General features: G+C 53.0%; 9 protein-coding genes across 9 annotated transcripts; 4 read left to right on the top strand and 5 right to left on the bottom strand.

Annotated features, from left to right (window-relative positions):
• Nucleotides 1-235: 235 nt before the first annotated feature.
• On the top strand, nucleotides 236-1,619 carry Z520_09348 (uncharacterized protein; the record flags this gene model as incomplete). The annotated part of the gene is made up of 4 exons (XM_016779842.1): nucleotides 236-303; nucleotides 366-438; nucleotides 500-666; nucleotides 728-1,619. 4 exons carry the CDS (start codon nucleotides 236-238, stop codon nucleotides 1,617-1,619), a joined length of 1,200 nt encoding a protein of 399 aa, XP_016629161.1.
• A 555-nt stretch (nucleotides 1,620-2,174) lies between these two features.
• On the top strand, nucleotides 2,175-3,128 carry Z520_09347 (uncharacterized protein; the record flags this gene model as incomplete). Its single annotated transcript, XM_016779841.1, has 1 exon — nucleotides 2,175-3,128. One exon carries the CDS (start codon nucleotides 2,175-2,177, stop codon nucleotides 3,126-3,128), a length of 954 nt encoding a protein of 317 aa, XP_016629160.1.
• A 4,510-nt stretch (nucleotides 3,129-7,638) lies between these two features.
• Nucleotides 7,639-8,648, bottom strand: Z520_09346 (uncharacterized protein; the record flags this gene model as incomplete). Its single annotated transcript, XM_016779840.1, has 2 exons — nucleotides 7,639-8,299; nucleotides 8,398-8,648. The coding sequence occupies 2 exons, from the start codon at nucleotides 8,646-8,648 to the stop codon at nucleotides 7,639-7,641; spliced, it is 912 nt and encodes a 303-aa protein (XP_016629159.1).
• Nucleotides 8,649-9,080: 432 nt separating this feature from the next.
• On the top strand, nucleotides 9,081-10,835 carry Z520_09345 (uncharacterized protein; the record flags this gene model as incomplete). The annotated part of the gene is made up of 1 exon (XM_016779839.1): nucleotides 9,081-10,835. One exon carries the CDS (start codon nucleotides 9,081-9,083, stop codon nucleotides 10,833-10,835), a length of 1,755 nt encoding a protein of 584 aa, XP_016629158.1.
• Nucleotides 10,836-11,759: 924 nt separating this feature from the next.
• On the bottom strand, nucleotides 11,760-12,967 carry Z520_09344 (uncharacterized protein; the record flags this gene model as incomplete). Its single annotated transcript, XM_016779838.1, has 4 exons — nucleotides 11,760-12,579; nucleotides 12,637-12,729; nucleotides 12,782-12,825; nucleotides 12,899-12,967. The coding sequence occupies 4 exons, from the start codon at nucleotides 12,965-12,967 to the stop codon at nucleotides 11,760-11,762; spliced, it is 1,026 nt and encodes a 341-aa protein (XP_016629157.1).
• Nucleotides 12,968-13,916: 949 nt separating this feature from the next.
• Nucleotides 13,917-15,398, bottom strand: Z520_09343 (uncharacterized protein; the record flags this gene model as incomplete). The annotated part of the gene is made up of 5 exons (XM_016779837.1): nucleotides 13,917-14,191; nucleotides 14,250-14,517; nucleotides 14,566-14,819; nucleotides 14,883-15,009; nucleotides 15,114-15,398. 5 exons carry the CDS (start codon nucleotides 15,396-15,398, stop codon nucleotides 13,917-13,919), a joined length of 1,209 nt encoding a protein of 402 aa, XP_016629156.1.
• Nucleotides 15,399-16,197: 799 nt separating this feature from the next.
• Nucleotides 16,198-17,385, top strand: Z520_09342 (uncharacterized protein; the record flags this gene model as incomplete). Its single annotated transcript, XM_016779836.1, has 1 exon — nucleotides 16,198-17,385. One exon carries the CDS (start codon nucleotides 16,198-16,200, stop codon nucleotides 17,383-17,385), a length of 1,188 nt encoding a protein of 395 aa, XP_016629155.1.
• Nucleotides 17,386-17,734: 349 nt separating this feature from the next.
• Nucleotides 17,735-19,411, bottom strand: Z520_09341 (uncharacterized protein; the record flags this gene model as incomplete). The annotated part of the gene is made up of 2 exons (XM_016779835.1): nucleotides 17,735-18,238; nucleotides 18,317-19,411. The coding sequence occupies 2 exons, from the start codon at nucleotides 19,409-19,411 to the stop codon at nucleotides 17,735-17,737; spliced, it is 1,599 nt and encodes a 532-aa protein (XP_016629154.1).
• A 526-nt stretch (nucleotides 19,412-19,937) lies between these two features.
• On the bottom strand, nucleotides 19,938-21,076 carry Z520_09340 (uncharacterized protein; the record flags this gene model as incomplete). Its single annotated transcript, XM_016779834.1, has 2 exons — nucleotides 19,938-20,275; nucleotides 20,326-21,076. The coding sequence occupies 2 exons, from the start codon at nucleotides 21,074-21,076 to the stop codon at nucleotides 19,938-19,940; spliced, it is 1,089 nt and encodes a 362-aa protein (XP_016629153.1).

The following is a 21,076-nucleotide window of genomic DNA, read 5'->3' as shown; positions in this document are numbered from 1 at the left end:
TGGTGAAACCGCTCCTTTTCTTTCTGGCAAACGCCTGTTCTTGTTCTCGCTCGACCTTGAAACGACCTGGATTCAACTCCGAAGAATCTCTCTTTCTATACAATCATGCCGACTTGGTCAGAAACCGCGATCGCACGACTTGACCAGCTGTCCCCGTGAAATCCATTTTCCGCCATATTTCGTCATTGCAACCATCCTCGAAAGCCGAGGGACATACAAGAAAACTACAGCAACAATGACCGCCTTTGTGGTGGAATCATGGATATGGTATTCGGTGACCATATGTATAGTTCTCTCGCGCATGTACGTGACATACCCTTCCAGCCAACAATGGCATGATCTAGGGCTCATAATGCTTTGTTCAGGGCATCGCGCCTGCTACTATTCAGATCCTTGCTACGACTACAGGTCGAGGACTACCTGATGATGTTCCTGACCGTAAGTCTCCTGGTGCGGCGCAACGATTTTTCCTACACGAACTAAAATGGAACCATCGCAGTGCCTATACACTATTCTGATCGTGTTTCTCAACATTGACCTGAATGTCTCAACGAATCTCATCGACCCAGCCCATCCGGTTGTCTTGACACCCGAAGAGATATCCCGCCGTACATGGGGATCTAAGACTATTCTCCTTGTCGAACAGTGCATGTGTGCTGTGCAATGGTAATTATTTTCTCTGAAACAAACTTGCTCCATGCCAGCGCAACCTAACAGAAGTCTTCAGGGGAACCAAGTGTTGTCTCCTTCTGCTCTACTGGCGCCTCACTCAGAATCTCAAGCAAGGCATGGTGGTCAAAATCGCAGCGGCATATGTAGCCATCACCTACATCGTCATGGAGATATGCTATTTCGGCGTTTGGTGTCGACCCTTCCACGACTATTGGCAGACTCCTACGAATAATGTGCAGTGCACCACCGCCTTGCACCACCTCATCATGAACCTAGTATTCAACCTGAGCAGCGATATCTTGATCTTGTCAATTCCCCTTCCGCTATTTGTCAAGGCGCATCTGGAGCCCAAGAAGAAGATTCTCCTGGTGTTCCCCTTCAGCCTGGGACTGTTTACAATGCTCTGTGCAATTCTAAGCAAGCGTCTGAGTTTCACTCATCCCTTCAGCTCCGAATGGGTGTACTGGTATTGCCGAGAAGCAAGCACGGCAATGATTGTCACCAACATGCCATACAGTTGGGCACTGATACGACGGATCTTCAATCTGCGATCCTTCTTTGGAGATTCGACCTCCGGCCATCTACAAGCAGGACAACCGAGAACGCTTCATGGATATAGTGCGGGAGCAATCGCCCTGGACAGTCAACCGCGATCGCGACAACCGAGTCACGTGGATGACGACCCTAGGAAGCCTTCGTGGCATCGCCTCAAACTTCACCGGACAAAAGAGGACAGCCCCTGGGCCCATGGTGACCTGGCCAAAGAAAAGGAAGTCGCTGTAGAAGCCACCACGGTATCGACCAGCACCAGTAGTGCCGGCTCTATTCGCAGACCACCGCCGGCAGCAGCAGCTAACACGGATTGGACCTTGGATCGTCTGTACCCCTTGGATGACGAAGAAATTATGGCCCCAGATGTAACGCACCGGCGATATGAGGGTGTGTGATGGGCGATCGTCCAGGTGCTTCCCAGGGGGGAATCATGAAAAGCAACTCCAAAGCATTTCGCCACCTCTCGCCCTGGCCCGCGCTAGGTGGACTCCGAGGCTTATCAGTCCAGGCAGCCCGCACTTCAGTTCGAGGCCCCACCAACCTTATCGAGCTGAACCGAGACTCGTCCAGCTGGAATCAACAAGTCCATTGTCTTCATCTTCACAGCGCTGGCCCTCGAAAACAGCCACAAGTCGGCTCGTTGTCAGTGCTGGGCATGGCACGTGCCAAGATCCCGAAACGGACATACTGGCAGCACGAGTCATTTTCTTGGCAGGCTAAACCCGATCGAGCTTTGCGCTGAAAAATGACGCAGGCGGGTTCGACTCACTTTTGATTTCCAAACCTGCGTCTTTGTCAATCCCGGGACTTTCTTTGTCAATTGACTCACAAAGGAGCTTCCGACAAACAAAAAGACCAACTCCCCGTCACTCATTTGCAACGAAGTAAGTGTTTCCCTCTTGTTCACGACGAAAGGACCTACGTCTGGACGGAAAAGAAAGGGGCAAGTCATGGCTGACCCGAGCCCGTCGCAGGCAACGCACGAGCAACACAATCCTTCGAGTTCCGAGGCCTCGTACAATCAGTACCACGATCCGACCCAAGATCTGTTCTGGCCTGAGCCTGTGGATGATTCTGCTTCCAATTCCTCTTTGCTCTCACAATCCGAGCCGCAGCCCCAGCCTCAACCTCCGCCTCTAAAACATGTTGTCAAGAGACGTCCCGTCAAACCCCTAAGTTCCCAATCCCCTCCGCCGTCCTCTGTCACGAATACCGAACCGGTTCTCTCACCTATAATCCCGTCTCCGCTGCGCATTCGTAAACCCAAGGTTTCGTCCCCGCAGCTGCCGATGCGCTCGGTACGCCTTCTCATCGCCTCTTTGGGCAACCCTCCCCCATATCATTCGACACGACATTCGGCAGGGCACATCCTCTTGAAACATCTTGCTGCGCACTTGCGCCTCCCGCCGCTCGCAAAGTCAAAGCTTCTCGGCTCCGGCCTTGTTAGTGCTGGTGCCGACGTGGGTCGCGATGAATACACCCTCTGGCAAAGCGGAAGCATGATGAATGTTTCTGGGCAGGGCACGTTAAAAGCATGGAAACAATTCAACAGTCTGCATCCTGCATCTGATGACACCGTGACAGCACTGGTCATCCTGCATGACGAGCTTGAGTCTTCATCTGGCACGATAAAGCTGCGCCGGGGTGAATCTTCACCCAAGGGCCATAACGGAATCAAATCAGTGCAGTCATCCTTGAAATCGGCCGGTTTGTTGCCGGCCATGGGCGACAGGTTCATCAAAATCGGCATCGGCATCGGGCGTCCGTTGTCGAGAGAGAAAGATGATGTGAGTGCGTGGGTGCTTGGACAACTGACACATGTGGAGAAAAGCAAGATTGAGGCAGCGGCGGAAAGTTTGGTTGCTGTGATGCAGAGTGAGATTCGGAGGCTGGAGAGCTCGTGAGTTTTGGGACACCTCCCGAAGTGAAGATCACAGTCCCCGTTCCACCTACGGCGTTGCAATTGGGTCTGGCTGCCCGGCTGATGTGGTCGGCTGCTACCTTGGGACGACCACTTCCGTCGCCATCGTGGCCTGCGTTGTACCAAACTTCCTACAGAATATAAGGATCTGACGGAACTGGATCCCTTCGGAAAGGGCTGTCCGGAGAAGGGTCGGGCTGTTTTTTTGATATGACCTGATTTGACTTGGCTTTCACGATACCCCATATAGCATGTCCCGGAGTGTTTCCCGGACTGGAGTTTGGTGGGATTTAGTGCTGAGCGCGGAGGACGCATGGACGTTGGGATCTTGTAAGATATCTTGACAGAGAGTAGCATCCCAAGCAAGCATGACGACAAGTGTCTATCATTCTCATTTGCCATCTGGCAGTTCCCACGGACGGAATGGAGGACCGGGTTTCTCAGTCCGTGCTGACGTGCTTGTGCTGTATGACTGGCATGGGGTGGCATGCTTGTATATATACCGAAGGATGGATCCGTGGGATGTATTACTATGTCTGTACCCACTCATAGGCAGGGTAGGTAGGTAGGTACATACGTATGTGTATATGCCTAGCAAGTATGCCTGGGTCAATAGCCAGTCTTACATGAGTTTCTACCGACCAGTACCTAGGTAGTCATCCCATGCCCTACGCCCTCTGTATGTCCATACCTAGAAATATATATATGTGGGCATATATATATATATCTATATATCCCTAAGCAGTATATCTCAATAGTTTATCTCGATTCGGCGTATGTCTGTTTGTACCTCGTATATATCTCTATATGAACATACCTGTGTATGGATCCTACATCCACACTCACGTACGTACGTATGTATATCCATGCATGTACTGCCCAGTCGACCACGGAATCTCCCATGGTGCGGCGTAAAAGCTAAGTTCTCTTATACACTTATATACATACCCATACCCAGCTAGTAGGTAACATGTATAGACCCTGTAGATCTGCAAAAGCAAGTATGCCTGGCGGGGGGATCAGTGAGCCATCATCACCTGAGGGCCTCGATCATCTTGCATGTCAGTTAACTCGTTACCTAGGACGGTGCTATGTCGGTGGGTTTCGGTAAGCAGTATATGTACGCCATTTGTATGGGACGTATGCGCGGATGGATGGATGGCTAGATAGATAGATTGGTTCGATGGATGTATGTAGTGCATGCTTGTCAGTTCTGTATGTCAGTTGTTCACCTGCTCGTGTGTGCGATGGGAGCTCGTAAGGGTGTGGGGGTGGGCATGTAATGCGTGACGGTGCATGGATGAACGTTTGAACCAACACGGTCGTGGATATCTTGTTGTTACTCCCTTGCTCCTTGCTCTTTGTTCCTTGTTCCTTGCTCATCATCCCTCTCCGTCCGTAGCGCAGCCCCGACGCGAAAGAGCGAGGACGGGAGCCAGAGCGAGGACGGGAGCCAGAGCGACCATGAGCGTGGGAACCAAGAGTGAGAATCAGACGACCTTGTCAACTCGTTAACCCCCGTCCTTCCATCTCTTACACGGATCCAACTCCCCACTGCTTCCCACCTGGGAGGGTCTCTTCCTGTCTACCTTTGTCCGTAGCCAGGATCGAGAGGAAAGAAGAGCGGAAGGAAGAAATTAGAGGGGCCGAGGAGTCGTCATCGAGGAATCAAGCCCGCGCTGAGGGTTATTGCCCCATACAGGTATGCATTCACGAATAGACAACCTCTTTCGTCAATTGAGGACTATGTAATAATAAGCGTCGGCGGTGGCAAAAGGACACAAAGGGCATTTTGAATGGGGGCGCCTTCGCTAAGTGGTTGACCGGGTATGGGGGAGAATTCAACAACCTACCTAGGTACCTAGGAGGCATGGTCGTTAATACGATGTACGTAGGTATGCATCTGCATTATGTCATATTGTGCTATTAATTAATTATTTTTCTTGTCTGGCTTGCTGGCTCAGCCTCAAATCCTCAGCTGTGGCCGTTTGCGCCAAATCCCGAATATCCTCAACCTCTTGTCCCTTTCCATTGCACTCATGAAGGGGGTACGCAATACGGCGTCCTGCATTATGATGTCTTGCATATTCCCACGGGCGGTTTCAGCTCAGCTCCGCTTCATCGTGCACCCAGCAAACAGGTTGACCTCTTGTCAAATTCCCGAGATATGATGGCCGTGGCAGAGTCCCTCCAGCCGTTTACGTCAAGAGTAAAAAGAATGCAAGTGGTCCCGTCAGCTTCAGCCAGTCTGTTTGGAGAACAAGAAAAATGGTCAAAGTCAGGCGTGCATGTGCCTCCAGGTTCTACCGCTGTTGTTGGCCGACGGTTCGGTATGCAGTCACCATATAGCGCCTTTTGCTGGTTTGCGACACCCCCCCTTTGAAGAAATTCGACAAGACAGTGGATCGGCGATGCCATGCTTGTGTCTCAAGTTGCTTGGTCATGAGATCGCATTTTCCCATATCTCCACAATCTCATCTGTGTGACATTGAGGACTATACTCTCTTTGAGGCCCATTTCCATATTGCTGTCCACAGAGTCGGGCCCATGCATCGGACGCCGAAACGAGGGGAATGTAAGACGGTGGTCCGCACGCGTAACAATAAGAAAGGCAATAGAAGACGATGCCGGCGCAGGGGCCAAGTGGTGGTATAGCGAGCGTATGCAGAGAGCAGCAAGATTCAATCAGGGCGGTTTTGATTTTGATGCGTTGTCGCACGACCTTGGGTGGGTTACGTCGGTGATGATGCCAGTCCCGAAGAAGGTTGAACAACTTGCGCACAGCTTGCTGGGCATGTTTATTGGCATGATGCGTTGTCCTCTGAGCCAAGCTGAATAGAATAGCCTTGTAGTTTGCTGTCCTAGTTGACCTGCCTGACTCGATGCTGACGAGGCGGTGACGGGCATCAATGGACCTTGGACGTCGGCTGAGAAGAACGTCCAGTCAAGTGGTAAGTGGTGATTGGCATTCCCATAGGGCACGTCGTCTGCTTGACATCTCCCATGCGCTTCGGAGAAGGTCGCTGAGGTCCCATCGGCTTGAGAATACCCGCAACATCGTAGTGGCCGCGACCCATGTTGATGGATGTGTCGAATGTATTGGAACCTGGAAGGCAACAAGGTCTACTGATGCAGTTACCTCTTGTACGGTCTCTTCGGGTTTGCTGTGTCGATGTATGGACGAGCTGAAATTTTGAGATGAGATGCTCAGATCAAAGGAAGGAGAGACACGCCCTTTTTATGCAGGTCCCAACGGGTAGCGGTAACACCCTGATGGAAGATGGTCGGAGACGGAAGTTCAGGATGAGGCGGAGGCATCAAACATGGAGGACCCAGTCAGGTACCGAGTACAATCGTACCTACCTAGTAGATGAGAGCTGATCAGTGTCGTTTCTGTCTGTGTGTTGGTATTCTGCGTCAGCTGTCAAAGATGCGGTGACTGTGTGGCGTTTTTGGTCATGTCCACCAGCCAGCGACCACAGCGAGACGTCTTCCCCTAGTTCCTTTTCGTATGCAGATGCAATGCAAGGCAAATGGAGGCGCATGTACTGGGTCAGGGCCCTTGAACCCGAAAATTCGGTGTCGCCTTTGGGGATGGTGTGGTTGTTGTTCTTGGGCGCCAGGCTCCGCTTGGGCTCCCACATCCTTGTGATGCTCCATCACATGAGTTTGTTGAGTTGAGCCCGGCACAAGAGGAATAAGTGCCCTCAGAGAGAAGAACCGGTGTAACCCAAAGCCGTATGTCTCGTTTGCTTCTTGGATGGGTGCTTTGAAAGAGAGGAAATCTGAGGTCCAGAAGGGCGGTGAAGGAGGCTGACGAGGCGCATAGCCCCCCAAGCCCCCCTGGTCCATCTAGTCCCAAGGGCCAAATGCACGATTTCTTTCCCCACGCTCTGTCCTGCGGCTAGTCTAGAGTCGCGATTGGCGTCAGGATTTAGCTACATCGCTTGGGTCAAGTTGCGCCATCTTCCGGCTTGGGGGTTGTACCTATACGAGGAGACTGGTGGGATGGGAGAGTCGGTGACACAAAGAAAAGAGGTGAAGAGTCCTCCAGCAGGTAGGCTACAAGCAGGAAGGGTATTAGCCATTTTTTCACTGGACTTTCTGCCTTCTTTTGCTGCTCAGACCCAGGGAAGTGGCCGTGGAGAGAGCCGGAGGTAAGAAAGAGCATCAACTTTGGGCAGGGAATCCAGGTGCATATCATGAACAGAAAAAATGACAGGGACACGGAAGTGGACAAGATCGACGCCAAAGAATAGTCTTGGATGTCTTCTCGAATGCCATCAATGGCTGTCCCTGGTACTTGCCGTCTGCCTGGCGCGCCAACTTTCTGCAGTAATCCCTCCATCCACTTTGGTGCTTCTACCAACATCCCCGGAGGTTATGGTCCCTCGTTCCATTATGGGCCGGTGCATGGGCTTGACCGTTGGAATACAAGGCCCACAGACCTCTCCTCTGGTGATCGACAGAGCGCTGGGAGAGTGCCGTAGGCCTTACAGGTCAACGCCCCCTTCCACCTCCACGCCCTGGATTTCGCCCTTGCGGAACTTGTTGGCCATTTCCTCAAAGGTACACCATTCCACCCCCTCGTGCTTGTTGATCCATTCAATGAGACGCTCATGCAAGAGGGTGATTTGAGGCTTGCCACTGACTTGAGGATGGATGCTGATGGGGAACACAAAATGCTCATATTCCCGGTAGCAGAAGTCGAAGTGCTCCTGCCAGAATCTCTCAATTTGATGCGGGTCGACAAAGCCGGCAGCGCCCTGGCCCCGCATGGTCTGAAAAGCAGGCCAATCGTCGACGTGCCAATTCGCCGGGACTTCGACCAGCGTCGACGGCCGAAGCGATGACATGGGAGTCATCCACTCCCCGGCCGACTGATTCTTGTAGTCGGTTTCCTTCCATGTGGCCGGTGGGTACGGAAGATAGTACAGTTGGGAGTCATGATGCATAAATGAGTGATCATACTCCAGCCCATACTCCTCCAAGAGCTTCACTGTCTGGGGTGAAGGTGTCCATGCAGGCGCCGTAAAGCCTCTGGGTTTCTTCCCCGTGAATGCAGTGACCACGTCAATGGACTTCTGCAGGACATCCCGCTCCTGTTGGGTTGAGAGCTGCGAGACAAATTCATGCGTATACCCATGGAGTCCACTGGGCGGCATATGCACCGCATCAGCAATCAGTCCCAACAAATCATTTCCGGAATTCACAGAGGGCGGTGACCAGGAGCTAAATGAAAACCAACCTACATTTCGTGTCCAGCATCCCGCACCTTAGCCATTTGTTTGGGAAATGACTCGATGGAATGACCCGGAGCAAACCAGGTCGCCTTGATGTTATACTTTTGGAACAGTGCCAGTAGTCTGTCAATGCCCACCGTGGCTCCAAAGACACCGCGCGATATGTTAGTCACATCAGCCGGCTGGCCGGTCTGAGTATTGATCCATCCGCTAACGGCGTCGACGTCTATGCCGTAACCAACAAGGACTTTTTTGACCATTTTGAGAGCAGATTGATTGTAGAGAGCAATGGATGTCCAGCAACTGCCAACGATATTGACGCGACGACGGGTGAAACAGATCCTTTTTCAACCCCGGAGACTTACCTGGTGAATCGAGAAACTCCGGAGATCATGGGAAGCTAATGGTATCTATTTGCGTTGACATATCTCAAGAATCGGAGATGGTCGACGAGAGCGAGTGAAGCAGCAATGAAATCTTTGTTGAGTTGCTTCTCCAAATGCCCTTCGAGCCTTTTCCCCGACAAATTAATTTCACGTGCTTGTCAGTGTCAGGCCCCGGCCACCAGGGCTTCTCTCCTTCCGCTTTCGTTCACAACCATTCCACATTCCCACCTCTGGAGCTGATCGATTGCAGGGACTTGGATAGCAGAGTCCTTGGACAGAACACCCACTAGACGACATGTCTGACCGATGCCACGTCTTCCTCCTGCCCTAATCCGCCAGGCAACCTCCCAAAATCCACTCCTTACACTGCTCCTCCGAGTATGTCGCGACCTTCCCTCTGCTCGCAACGAGCTTCGATGGCTCCAAGAGCACGCTCGCGGTGTCGTCAGTGTAAAGAGACAGGCTAGTCATGAGGCTGCGAACCTTCCTGAACAACCCGGGCTGGATCCAGCCGACCACACAGGCTCTTTCGACGGGCAAACCGCAAAACTCGATGATGTAAAGACCGAAGACACCCATGGACCTCGGAACCAGACACAACGGGACGTGCCCGTTAGCAAAACCGTTGGTGGGCGACCGATCAGAAATATCTCTACAGTTCCTACAGATACTGTCCTTTCGACGTCGACGACTCAAGAAAAATCAGTTCGATTTCGGAAGCACCAGGTTGGGGGATCCGCCCACCTAAAAGCAGAACTGCGAAAAGTCACGGTGCGCAAAGTCCAAATGCAAAGGCCCAGTATTCGAAAGGTCCAAGTGCAGAAAGAAGAGAACATTGTCCGTACCTCTAAATCTTCGAAAATCAGGTCCCCGCATGACGAGGGTGTCCGTGAGTTGGAGTTGCGGCGTCCGTCGGACGGGGACCTGGTCAACAGCGAGGCAGACGAACATGCCCAGGTGCAAGAGATTCTGACCGAAAATGTGGGCAAGAGATCAAAAGGCATGCCACTCCAGTACATCATCGGCAACCAGCCGTTTGGCAATCTCGACATCATATGCAAGCGCGGTGTCTTAATACCAAGGCCAGAGACAGAGATGTATACTGAAAAGGTCGGCAGCCTGCTGTTGTCGGCTCTTACTACGGATTCCGCGATTGATTTGGGGCCACAGAGTCGCAGGAAGTTCCGAATCTTGGATCTCTGTACAGGAACTGGGTGCATTGCCCTGCTTCTCCATTCGATACTCAAGCCGCCCGCGGCTAACTCCGGTTCCAACTTGGGTCTACCTCCAGGTATCAGTATTGAAATCCTCGGTATTGACAACAGCGAATACGCCGTTTCTCTGGCCCAGAAGAACCTGGTACACAACATTTCACAGAAGTTGCTGCATCCGGACGCGGCCAGCGATGTGTCCTTCCAGAACGTAGATGTTCTGGCTTTGGCCAAAAAGGGCGGTGACAGTGAGGGCCAGCAGCACCAAATCCGGAAGATCCTCAACGCCGCCGTGGCTGACGTCGATGAGAAAGAGGAGCGCAACTACTCTCCAAGTGCGTCGTGGGACATGATCATCTCCAATCCTCCATATATCGGTCCCAAGGATTACGAGCCTGGCGGAAAGACGGAGCCAAGTGTGCGTAAGTATGAGCCCAAGGAGGCACTTGTCCCCACCTTTGCTCGAGGAGAAGAAGGCTGGCAACGGTACAGATCCTCTTCGATCGTCTTGGCCGACCTGTTTTATTGGCCGCTGAGGCGCATCGCAAGAGCCGTCGGAGCCAAACTCCTGGTCATGGAAGTGGGCGACTCGGAACAGGCGTCTCGTGTGTGCAAGGAGTTCTTCGTCCACAACTACAGCTCGGCCACGGTCCTCGGGCAGCCCATGCCGAGGCTGGAAACGTGGAGAGATGACGGATCCGTGAGGATCGTGCCCACAGAAGCGTCTCCAACTTTCGACGTCGACTTCGAAGAAGCGACCGACCCGAACATCTCGGATCGGGCGGTCGTCGTGTGGGAGAAGGACATGGCCAATTGGCGTCGTGACACCCTCCCTGCTTCTGATCCTTAACTCGACAAGACACCTACCTACCTTGATTCCAACTCCTTTCCAATGGAACGAGACGCCACGCTGAGTCCACGGGTACCTACGAGCTCGAAGACAGAAGAAAAGTGGATGGCTATAAAAGGAGGCTTGGGTCTTCCATAAGGATAGATAAAAACTGTAACAATACTATTTCCCTCAGAAGATACTTCCCTATTAGCTCTGTAGGTAGCTCGCTGGAAGTCCCATCGAAAAGAGAATACACTCTCTTCCTTGCTGCTCTGCGACTCCCGCCCCCGAGGGACGCAAAGTTGAAAGTGTATGCACGAAGGTGACACTTGGGAGTTGCATTGCTAATGTTCACGTCCCATTTCTTCCTGATAATTGTCTGCTTTGGAGGGACTGTACTCGTTGATACATATATATATATATATATGTGTGTGTGTGTGTATATAGATGGATAACCCCCATCGTGGCTCGTTAAAATCTCGTCGTTGGTTCCCCAACGAATTCAAATCGCCTCCGCGTAAAAACACATATGTAAATGGATCGATAGACAGGTATATAGATAGGTAGGTAAATAGGTAGATAGCCGCCCCCCTTGGTATGCTCGTTTCGAGTAGGAGCCGAACCAAAAAGAAAAAAACAAAAAAACATCCCGTGTCCCATTTCCAGGCAAAACACGGGAGCGATGCGACCAGCCCAAAAGCAGATGAGAAACCCTCCTTCAATCCTCTCCCGAGTTTGGACGGCATGAAAAGCCAGCCCATTCGGCCGGCTGGGGGCCCAGATAATGGCAGGCGCTCAGATTTCCGCCCACAAAAGCCCAAGGGTAAAAACAAACGCTGCAGAATTCCAATCCGGTCGTTATAAAAAATGCAACAACAATGCGCAGCACTCTCGCTTCGGAAAATCTCTCGCGCCCAGTCCAGGCAGAGCAAAAAAAGCGAATCACCTCGCACTACCAGGCTTCCTCGCATAAACCACATTCATGCGATGGATTGCATGGACCCTGGGATTCCTCAGTTCATTCCTAACCGTGGCGCATAGAGCTCTGACTTCGTCCGCGGTCCACCCCAAGACACTCGTCAACAGCCTCAACGTCCAATTCTCCAGGCCGGTTTCGATATGCGCTCTGCACCACTGACCAAGTTGTTTAAGATTAGGATCCTTGGGCCAAGGTCCGATAGGCCACTTATACCGGCGTTCGGTGACGGATTCAAAGCCCGCATTGACCATGTGTTGACTCATGGACTCGAGGACCTGCAACTCACGATTGAGCTTTGCGTGACACTCAGGGCCGACCTTGTTCCACGCCGCAATGCCGCCGTCTGCAGGGATACTGTTGTCCTCGCAGGTGAATTTCGCAGAGTATTCTGCCTGCTCGAGCCACCCGCCGGGCTTCAAGCAGCGCATGCATTGCGCATACAAGGCGGGCCAGTCCTCTATGGTGCCATGGAGGCCGCGGATATGAATGAGATCGAAGCTATTGGGGTCGTAAGTCCATTCAGCTTCCATGTCGTCGATCTCGAAGCGGACGTTGGGCGGGACCCACGTGGGTTGAATGGGGGAGAGGTCTGTCCCGGTGACGACAGCCGAAGGGTATAGGTCAGCGACATCAATGGCCCATGCTCCGGTGCCAGTACCGAGATCAAGGATTTGAGATGGATTGGGATTGATAGGCGCAAGGAAGAGGCGGTTGTTGAGAGTTCTGAGATACAGGTTGTGTCCGATATCATGGTGTTGGTTGGCCTCTTCGTCGTTAGCGCCCCTGCAGCAGCAGTATCAGCAATGCAGGATAGGGGCCATGTATGCAGCAACAGCGTACCAGTACTTCCCATCCTTAAAGGCGTGGTAAGTCCGGCCATTCTCCACACGATAGTCCCTAATCCACGACGATATCGAGGTGGTTTCGGTTAAGCTAAGGCATGTCAACTCCCACGATAGTTAGAAACAGCTAAGGCATCACCTACGCTTCGTCCCCATATGCCGAGTCGTTATCATCATCCTCAAGGTCCTATCAGGATATTTCCATGTCAGGGGTGAGTCCGTCGAGGAAGGTGCAGGGGACTTTTTGGAACTTGACTCACAGGATCAGCAGTAATTCGACTGGAGCGCTGACTTTCAGTGTCTGTATTGTCGGCTCCTTCTGGGCACATAGTGCGAGGATGTAGCTCACAGAAGTGAGCTGGAGTAACGTCTTTTTCTTGAACTGGGATATAGGTAAGGTAGGTTGCTGGTGGACTGCTATGGGACAAGGGTATGTACGAGGGAAAAGCGGACCAAGACCCCGGATGGCGTAATGTGTGTTAAAAAATTGTAGAGTAAGATTATTGGCAACGGTCTCAGGCGCAAGGGGGTGTGGAACCCCGCGTCCCGTCTAGATTTGGCCAGATTGCGACGGCGAGACGTCTCTGCTTATTCCATTGAGTTTGAGAACATTGGCTGTTGAGCGGGCCGAACCGATATTGCTTTGGATATCGATAATGTGCTCAGCATGCTAGGGTAGCACATAGCAGAGGCCCTTTTAATGACGGGACGATGAAAGACGGTGAAGAAGACAGAGGTCGGCAGGGGCTGAACAGGATTTAATCAGTTTTCTGTGCTGGCAATCGTCGAATTCGACCTTGGGGCTTGTTGCGGGGCTAGACGTTGAGCTTCCGAAAGGGACCTTGGCTGCCGTAACAAAACAAATAAGAGATGCCCACATCCTCGACCCGTGCGTGGCTGGTCTCGACTCGTCGGAGTGGCTAGTAGATGCCGTCAGTAACTTTCGACTCAGAATCCTTCGCGAACTCTGCGAGACGTGTCTAGTCAGGCCATGAATTCGTTTTGATTTGTCTCCGGAGCCGTTCCACAGCCTCGCTAGAGCAGGGTGGAAGCGGGAAGCGGGATGGCGTGTGTGGACGGTCCAAGCCACAGCAACACCTCGGCACGTGCCAATGGAGAGAGAGAGAGGGCGTCGCGAGGCTAGGAAAACCGCCCGCAGGTTTATGAAGTTGGTGGGATGATGGATTGGTCGGGTGTGCTTGGCTGAACTGCCGGAGGATGCTGAACCCCAAGGAATTTCCCTGCCTGTGGGGAATTTCTCTGCTTGTCTGCTTGTCGCTACCCCAAGACGAATCTAGCTCCTTCAACGGCCCTCTCCATCATCTCGTGGGCAACAGCGAGGCTAGGGAAGGCATGGAAATAATGGGGAAGCCCCTCGTAATAATCGAGCTTGCTTTTGACCCCGCTCTCTTTGAGTCTGTAATCCAAGACCACTGCATCGTCTCGAAAACAGTCCTTCTCCGCATTGACGATATAGCAGGGGGGAAACTTGGACAGGTCATCTGCTAGGCCTATGAGGTGTCGTGGGCTGTCAAAGTCCAAGTCGAAATGAGCTGGCATGGAGTCAATGAAGATGCAACGCAGTGGAGCGAGCGGATGGACGTTACTCACACCACATGAACTCGGCGAGCTTCTGACCAAATACGGGAACCCCGGCGTGTCCATTGTCCTCCCACGAGGTGTACATATGCTTGTATTTTCCATTGTATTTCCAGGAAAGCGTTACGGCAAACAGCAGAACGCAGCCAGTAATAGACGTATGGTCGCCCTCGGCCATAAAGCGGTATGCCACTTCAGCTGCGAGCATTGCGCCAGCCGAACCGCCACACACAAGAGTATTGGAAGGGTCATCTCCTAGTTCTTTGGCTCTGTTGCGGCACTGTTTGAGTCAGAACTCCGAGATAGACAACGTAGCGCCTCTACTTACCCAAGGAACAGCCTGGCTAGCAAGGTTGATGATGTCGTCCAATTTGACTTTGGGAACCTTGGGATAGTTGACGCTGATGACCAGACAGGGCACTTTGGCGGCGAATATCCGGCAATGAGCGTCCTCGGTGTCAAGATTGCCAGCAATGAATCCTCCACCAGGAAAGTAGATCATGAGCGGCAACGATTTGTCCGAGGCCGGTTTGTAGATTCGGACCGGCAGATTACCATGTTGGCTATCTGTCTGTTCATCCCCTTAAGCAGTGCATGTCAGCGTCGAGCAAGTGTTGCTGGTGTCATTTGGGCTGGTACACTTACAGACTTTCAATTCTTCAGATAACGGTGGCCATTGTTTCGCAAGCCCGGCAAAGACTGCATCGTAGGTGGGGACATCAACAGCCCAATCGCCCGTCATGACATATCGGCCGCCAGATGCGTCTTCGAGCTGGAGGAATGTCAGTTGGCTTGAGGACAAAGATGGCGGGGTTTGCCTTGGGCGGGGATGTCATGTTTCTGGAAACCCAAGTCTCAAGGAAATGAGATGCTCACTGCAAGCCATTCCGGTCGGTAACCCTCTCGAGGCCAGGCCTTCTTAGGTTCCGCTGTCATGGTTCTAGGAGTCGCTGATTGCGTAGAATACGTGTGTAGCAGCCCGTCCAGCAGTGGAAGATTGGCAACAGCGGCGACAACGGCTCGAGCCGCGGGGGACAAAGCAGTATTTAGGACTCGGTACTTTCGAGTGGTGGACACCGTGCAAATAGCGACCTTCCAAAACTGGCTTCGAGCCATATCATTTAATCCATCAATACGGCGCATACCCAGGTACCCATCCATGGGGGCCATGAGATGCGAGACCGTAAACGAGTATTGCCATAGCGACGAATCACCAGTGTCTCGTGGTTCAGCAGCTGTATATCACAAGTATGTTGCTATCATCTAGCACTTGTCCGCTTGTCCCCGGGCAGGAACACATGAAGTAACTGTCGTACCTGCCGTGGGCTCGCCAATCCAAGTCTTTGTAAACGATGGCTTCCCGACACAAACACTTAACTCCCTCACAAACCATCAGCACAGCAGATCCGCACTCGGTCGCTATCCCTCTCCCTTAGCACGATCCTACCCCATCCACCTTTCCCTCATCTTGCCACGACCAGCAACACCCACCCCCATGAAGGAGGACACTTGGGGCCTTGTCTGGGGATTCGCCATTGTCGTCATTCTCTATTTGACCATCGCCTTTCCGTTCCTACTTTGTTCGTGGGGTTGCCTGCGTATCTTGCTGTGGGCCTTAAACCAGATGTGAAAGTACAATGTCGACCTTTGCAGACCAGAATGTCAATGCGCGGTCGATATCACGCAGGGTGGTGTCTGGCTCGGTGACATCCAACATCACATGTTGAGGAAGAAAGGGCAAGAGAAGAAGGAAATGCTTTGTGAGAGACAATATTTTGCACGAGTGTCAATACTACGCCACCGTACTATGCGACGCCACCAATTCTACAGAACCTCGGTACGTAGGGAGGCAAGGGAGGCTACCTGGTGGGTATGCTGCGAGGCTGGTACGTTACTTTCGATAGCCCGTCGTGCTTAGACATTATCAATTACAGACATTAACTCCAAGTCAAACGACGAGATGGCTAACCAGGCGCCGTCTAGCAGCTCCCCTCCTCCGCCTGTGTCTGCGCCCGCTCCCACTTCAGCAAATATGGAATATCCCTTCGCAACCTCGCCCGACATCCTCCGCACGCATCAGAAAGACGCCTACTTCTCAGGGAGCATCTCGTCACAAGCATCCACGATCCTGCGCGCCCTCCTCGGCGCTCGGTTTGCACACAAATACTCCGAAGCCACGAACCATCTCTCTGAACTCCTCTATCTCTGCATAACCACACTTCTGGGGAACAGGACCCTGGGTGAAGAATACTGCGACGTGATCCAAGTCGAGGACGACACACTGAGACTAGCGGGCCTCGGGAGAAGAGTCGGCTACATCGCCAGTGTGGTGTTTGCGCCCTGGATCCTGGGGAAGTCTCTGCCGGCGTTGAGGAGAAGGCTGAGGAGTAAACTCGAATGGAACATCGAACACGCAAAGCAGAAACAACAACAACACCACGGCAGCAGACATCCCCCCTCACCCCGGAGCCTTAAACTGCAAGAATACATCCTCAAACACCTCGACACCCTGACGTCCCCTCAACCCATCTACGCCGTCAGCCTTGCAATCTTCTATTTTACAGGCGCATACTACCACATCGCCAAGCGGCTGTTCGGATTGCGCTATGTGTTCACGAAACAGATCAAACCAAATGAAGAGCGGGTAGGATACGAGGTCCTGGGCGTGCTGCTCGTGCTGCAAATGGCCGTGCAGTCGGCCCTGCACATCCGAGACACATACATGGATGCAACAACCTCTACGACGACTGGAGCCGAAGCAAAGGGAGCCAGCACCGCAGCAATGCTGGCCAACGGCGTCGAGATCCCCATCTCATCCAGCCTCGAAACCTCCTCGGCGGGCCAGCTGCTCTCCGCCGTTCCCGTGCAGTCCTATCTGCCCCCGGGCCTTGGGGCGAACACGGCAACCCCGGTCCTCGACACTCCGCGCTATGCCCTCGAGGGCCACGACGAGATCATGGCCTGGATCCCCGCCGGCCACCAGCGGAAATGCACTCTGTGTCTTGAACCGTTCCGGGACCCGAGCGTGACGACCTGCGGGCACGTCTTTTGCTGGACCTGCGTGCAGGACTGGGTCAAGGAGAAGGCCGAGTGTCCGCTGTGTAGACAGAGCGTGCTTAGCCAGAAGATATTGCCGTTGAGAGGGTAGCGTGGATGTGTATATAGCAAGTCGGCGACGGGCACACTGGAGCTTATAGGTGATCCCGAGACGGCCACCAAGCCGACTTTGTCATGAATCCACTCGTTGGGGCAATCATTTCGCGCTCATTGTGGGCGAGGCGTTTCCATCAATGATGCGCCCCTGTGAAAATGCAAATCATGATAATTGTCTACCTTGGGTCCTTTTGAACTTGTTCCATGCCGAGACCTGTATATATATATATCCATCCCAATCCTACGCCGGCGTTCGAACTGTCCTTGCGGTGAAATAAGTTGCGCTCTTTCTCTTTCTCAGAGGTGGCTAATTAATGACTCTGGTGGTGAGGTGATATGATCTCTCAAGCCAATGCGACAGCGCCTTCCTTCTTTCCCGCGTCGTGGGGACTCTCCACATCATCCTCACCGTCCTCGCTGATCAGTCCCTCGAGCTCAAACTCCTCGGCGTCCCGGACCTGCTGGCTCGCCGAGCTCCTCTGGTGGCGGGCCCCCGGCAGCCTCGCGCTCCCGTTCACAGGGCCGTTCGTCTGGAGGTCTCCATTCATACCGATGGTGGAAACTTTCCTCGCATGGTGCCCGTGCCCACCACTTGGTCCCGCAGCAACACTCAGACTCCGGCCCGAACCCGAAGAACTGCCCGGGGGTGAGCGAACGCCGTTGCTCTCGTCGTCGGGCCACGCGTGGCTCGCGTAGACGTACAGCAGGATATTGACAAACAGGTAGAGCAAGAAGGCGACGCTGTAAAGGATCAGGATGTAGGAGACGTGGGTGACGTCGGCGTCGGACAAGAGGCGCATTTGTTCCTCGGTCGCGCCCATGAAGAGGAAGCCTGAAGCGTAGAGGAGCTATTTTTGTAACAATCATTGTCAGCTAAATGCGTAGACAATCAAAAACGTAAAAAGGGAAGTGGGGGGGAAACTCACGAATGGAGGCAAATGCTGCCAGCTGTTGACCTCGCCCGTGCCGCGGCTGTCCTTGAGCAAGAAGGAAATCTCGACGATCCGCGCCGCACCGGCGGCCATCAGGGTGTAGCCAAACACCGTGTGCACCATGGTGCTCAGAGGCAGATCTTGGGGATGGGCACTCATGGCCCAACCGGTCAGGAGGATGACCAGACCAGGGAGTATATTTCTTTTGGGCCGACCATTCCTCGATCTCGACAACCACACACCGAGTAAACCCGCGCACCACCACACAATGCCCATGCTGGTGTGCTGCAGATCGTTCTTGACCCAGGGATGGCCCCAGCGGTGTTCGGTAAAGGTGTTGACGCAGCCCCACGCCGCGATCACGCAGCTGTCGAAGAACTCCTGGCTGCGTCCCGTCCTTCGCAACCACGCCTGGCCCACAAGTAGGAGTAGAGTCATAATGACTCCGTACGCGATGAAGGCCGACCCCATGATGAAATGCGCCAGACACTGTCCCAGATGGTCACCACGACAGTACCCCATGGCGACGATGCCCCCAAAGAGGAATTGCGCCCATGAGACAATGGGCATAAGTTTCCCCAACCAGCCGTGAACCATGACCACACCTCTCCTTCCGCCCCTGCCAACTTTGCCCCCAAACACCCGACCAATCCATCCCTTTTTCTCCTCGAGATGTAGCTTCAACCCGACACCCAGCCCGACCTGAACGAGGAGCATCAACACCAAACTATTGGCGAAACTCGCGTGGATGTTCGGGTGGCGAAACTGCCGTCCTTTGTGCATATGTCCCAAGAAATACGCAACGGTTGCGATAATGGTGCCCACGACTTGCAAAGGAACGTGCCAACGACTCTTGATGATACCCAAAACCATGCCATAGGGGAAAATCATGCCGAAGGAGACGATCATGAGCAGTATGTGAACCCATAGTCGACTGTCCAGGGGATCCGGGGAGACGGCTTCTCCCTCGGGAATCTTGTCCGTGTGGCCGCCATGAGCTGAGACGGGGGTAGCGAGGAAGAGGAGAGCGGAGAGGCAGAGAAGAGAAGTCGGTTGCAGAATCGGTCGTAAGGGGAGTGGGAGAAACATCGCGCGCAAACGGACGGTGGTGCGAGACGAAGACTGCGGGAGACTCTCGATGAGGTTGACAAGGCAATTATTGCCAGCTATCGGCTGAAGGGCATTGTATGAGTTATGCTAGACTAGCAGAGGGATGACTTTGATGGCGACGATTGAGGAAATCATCGACTGATATGAGTGCTGATTCCGTCGCCCACGCTGCATGCGTCGTGAGGTGTCCTCTCGGGAAAAAGAGGTTGCATCCCCACAACTCGGATTCGCCGGTCACGCCGGTCGATCACGCTACCGTTGATCTCCACCGCAGGTCGTGATGCGGATTCAAGTTGTTTACCTCGTACCTCCATCTCGTCAACGTCCTCGAGAAAATACTTTCGAGCAAGAATAGCACGGCGAGAAAGCATCAAGAGGGAGACACTGCAACGTCCGGCGCACTACTGATAGTCCCAAGCCCTATATAAACTATTACAGCCGTCTTCGACACAAACTGATCCGGACCTTCACACCCACCACCAACCAAGTTCCTAGACCAATATATTCATGCTTGGCTGTTGACATAGAGGTACTTGGTTTCACAAGGTAGCTCGGATTGTCCGCAGGCTGAGCAGAAGAGGAATTGCATGCTGCAGATCATCTCCAACCTCTCGCACATCGTCTTGTCCGTCTGTGTTGAGTTTCTGCATTTCAAAGCATCTGTCTCACATTGGGCATTGCTGCTGAAGCATTCGTCCTTGTTGGTAAACCTCCGCATTTCTACACAGAAGTCCCTGTCCGAAACAACACAGCCTCCACTTGATATTGAGTCAACGCTGATCCAAGCCGGATCTCGATACCAGCGATCAGGTTCATCATTAAGACACTCTCCGACCGTGACAGCTAAACAGTCAGTGACGGTTTTCGATAAGCAGGGCAGAGCTGGCACGAACCTTTCCATCCTCGCCGGGAGATCACGTCGAGGACATACTTTGTGAGCTCAATGGCTGATGTGCGGATCGTATCGTGCTGGATCAGCAACATCCTGTTCAGTTGCTCATCCGGTCTCTGGAATACCTGATCGATCCTGTCGGTCATAGCTGTGAGATTGTTGGGAGTCATCCAGTCCCCACTGTCGAATGCGTATGAAATGACATGGTATCCCAGATCTCTCATGTCGTTCAAGCAACCGGTCTCGTTGTTACAATGAAGGTAAGGTGGACGCATGTACGCGGGGTACTTGCCTAGGATATTGACGAGTGCCCTCTCGTTTTTAGCCATGTCGAGGAGGCGAGCTTGAGATCCCATCTCGTTCATGTCCTCGTGAGACCAAGTATGAGAAGCGACTTGGTGCCCATCCATGACCATACGCCTGACCACGTCAGTCCAATTCTGCGTCGTGTCGATGGGTCCTTTGCCGTTGCTATTCCCTGTGATGAAAAAGGTTGCCTTTGCACCAGCTTCGTTGAGGATATCCAGCAGTTCCTCCGTGTTCTGTGATGGGCCATCGTCGTATGTAAGGGCGATAGTTCTAGGAACGTAGCAATTGGCGATGAATTGTCCGTATGCGATGTGGCCTCTCTCTCCTCTTGGGTCTCCTGACATATTGTACCCTGCCGGTGTCATATCAGAATCGCAAATGCCAAATTCCTCTTGGCAGTTCAAAGGAACGGAACAGAAATCGGGCCCAATCCCCTGCGCCAT

The sequence above is a fragment of the Fonsecaea multimorphosa genome, assembly GCF_000836435.1.
Source record: "Fonsecaea multimorphosa CBS 102226 unplaced genomic scaffold supercont1.23, whole genome shotgun sequence".
NCBI lineage: Eukaryota > Fungi > Ascomycota > Eurotiomycetes > Chaetothyriales > Herpotrichiellaceae > Fonsecaea > Fonsecaea multimorphosa.
This window is presented reverse-complemented; position numbering and strand designations above follow the sequence as displayed.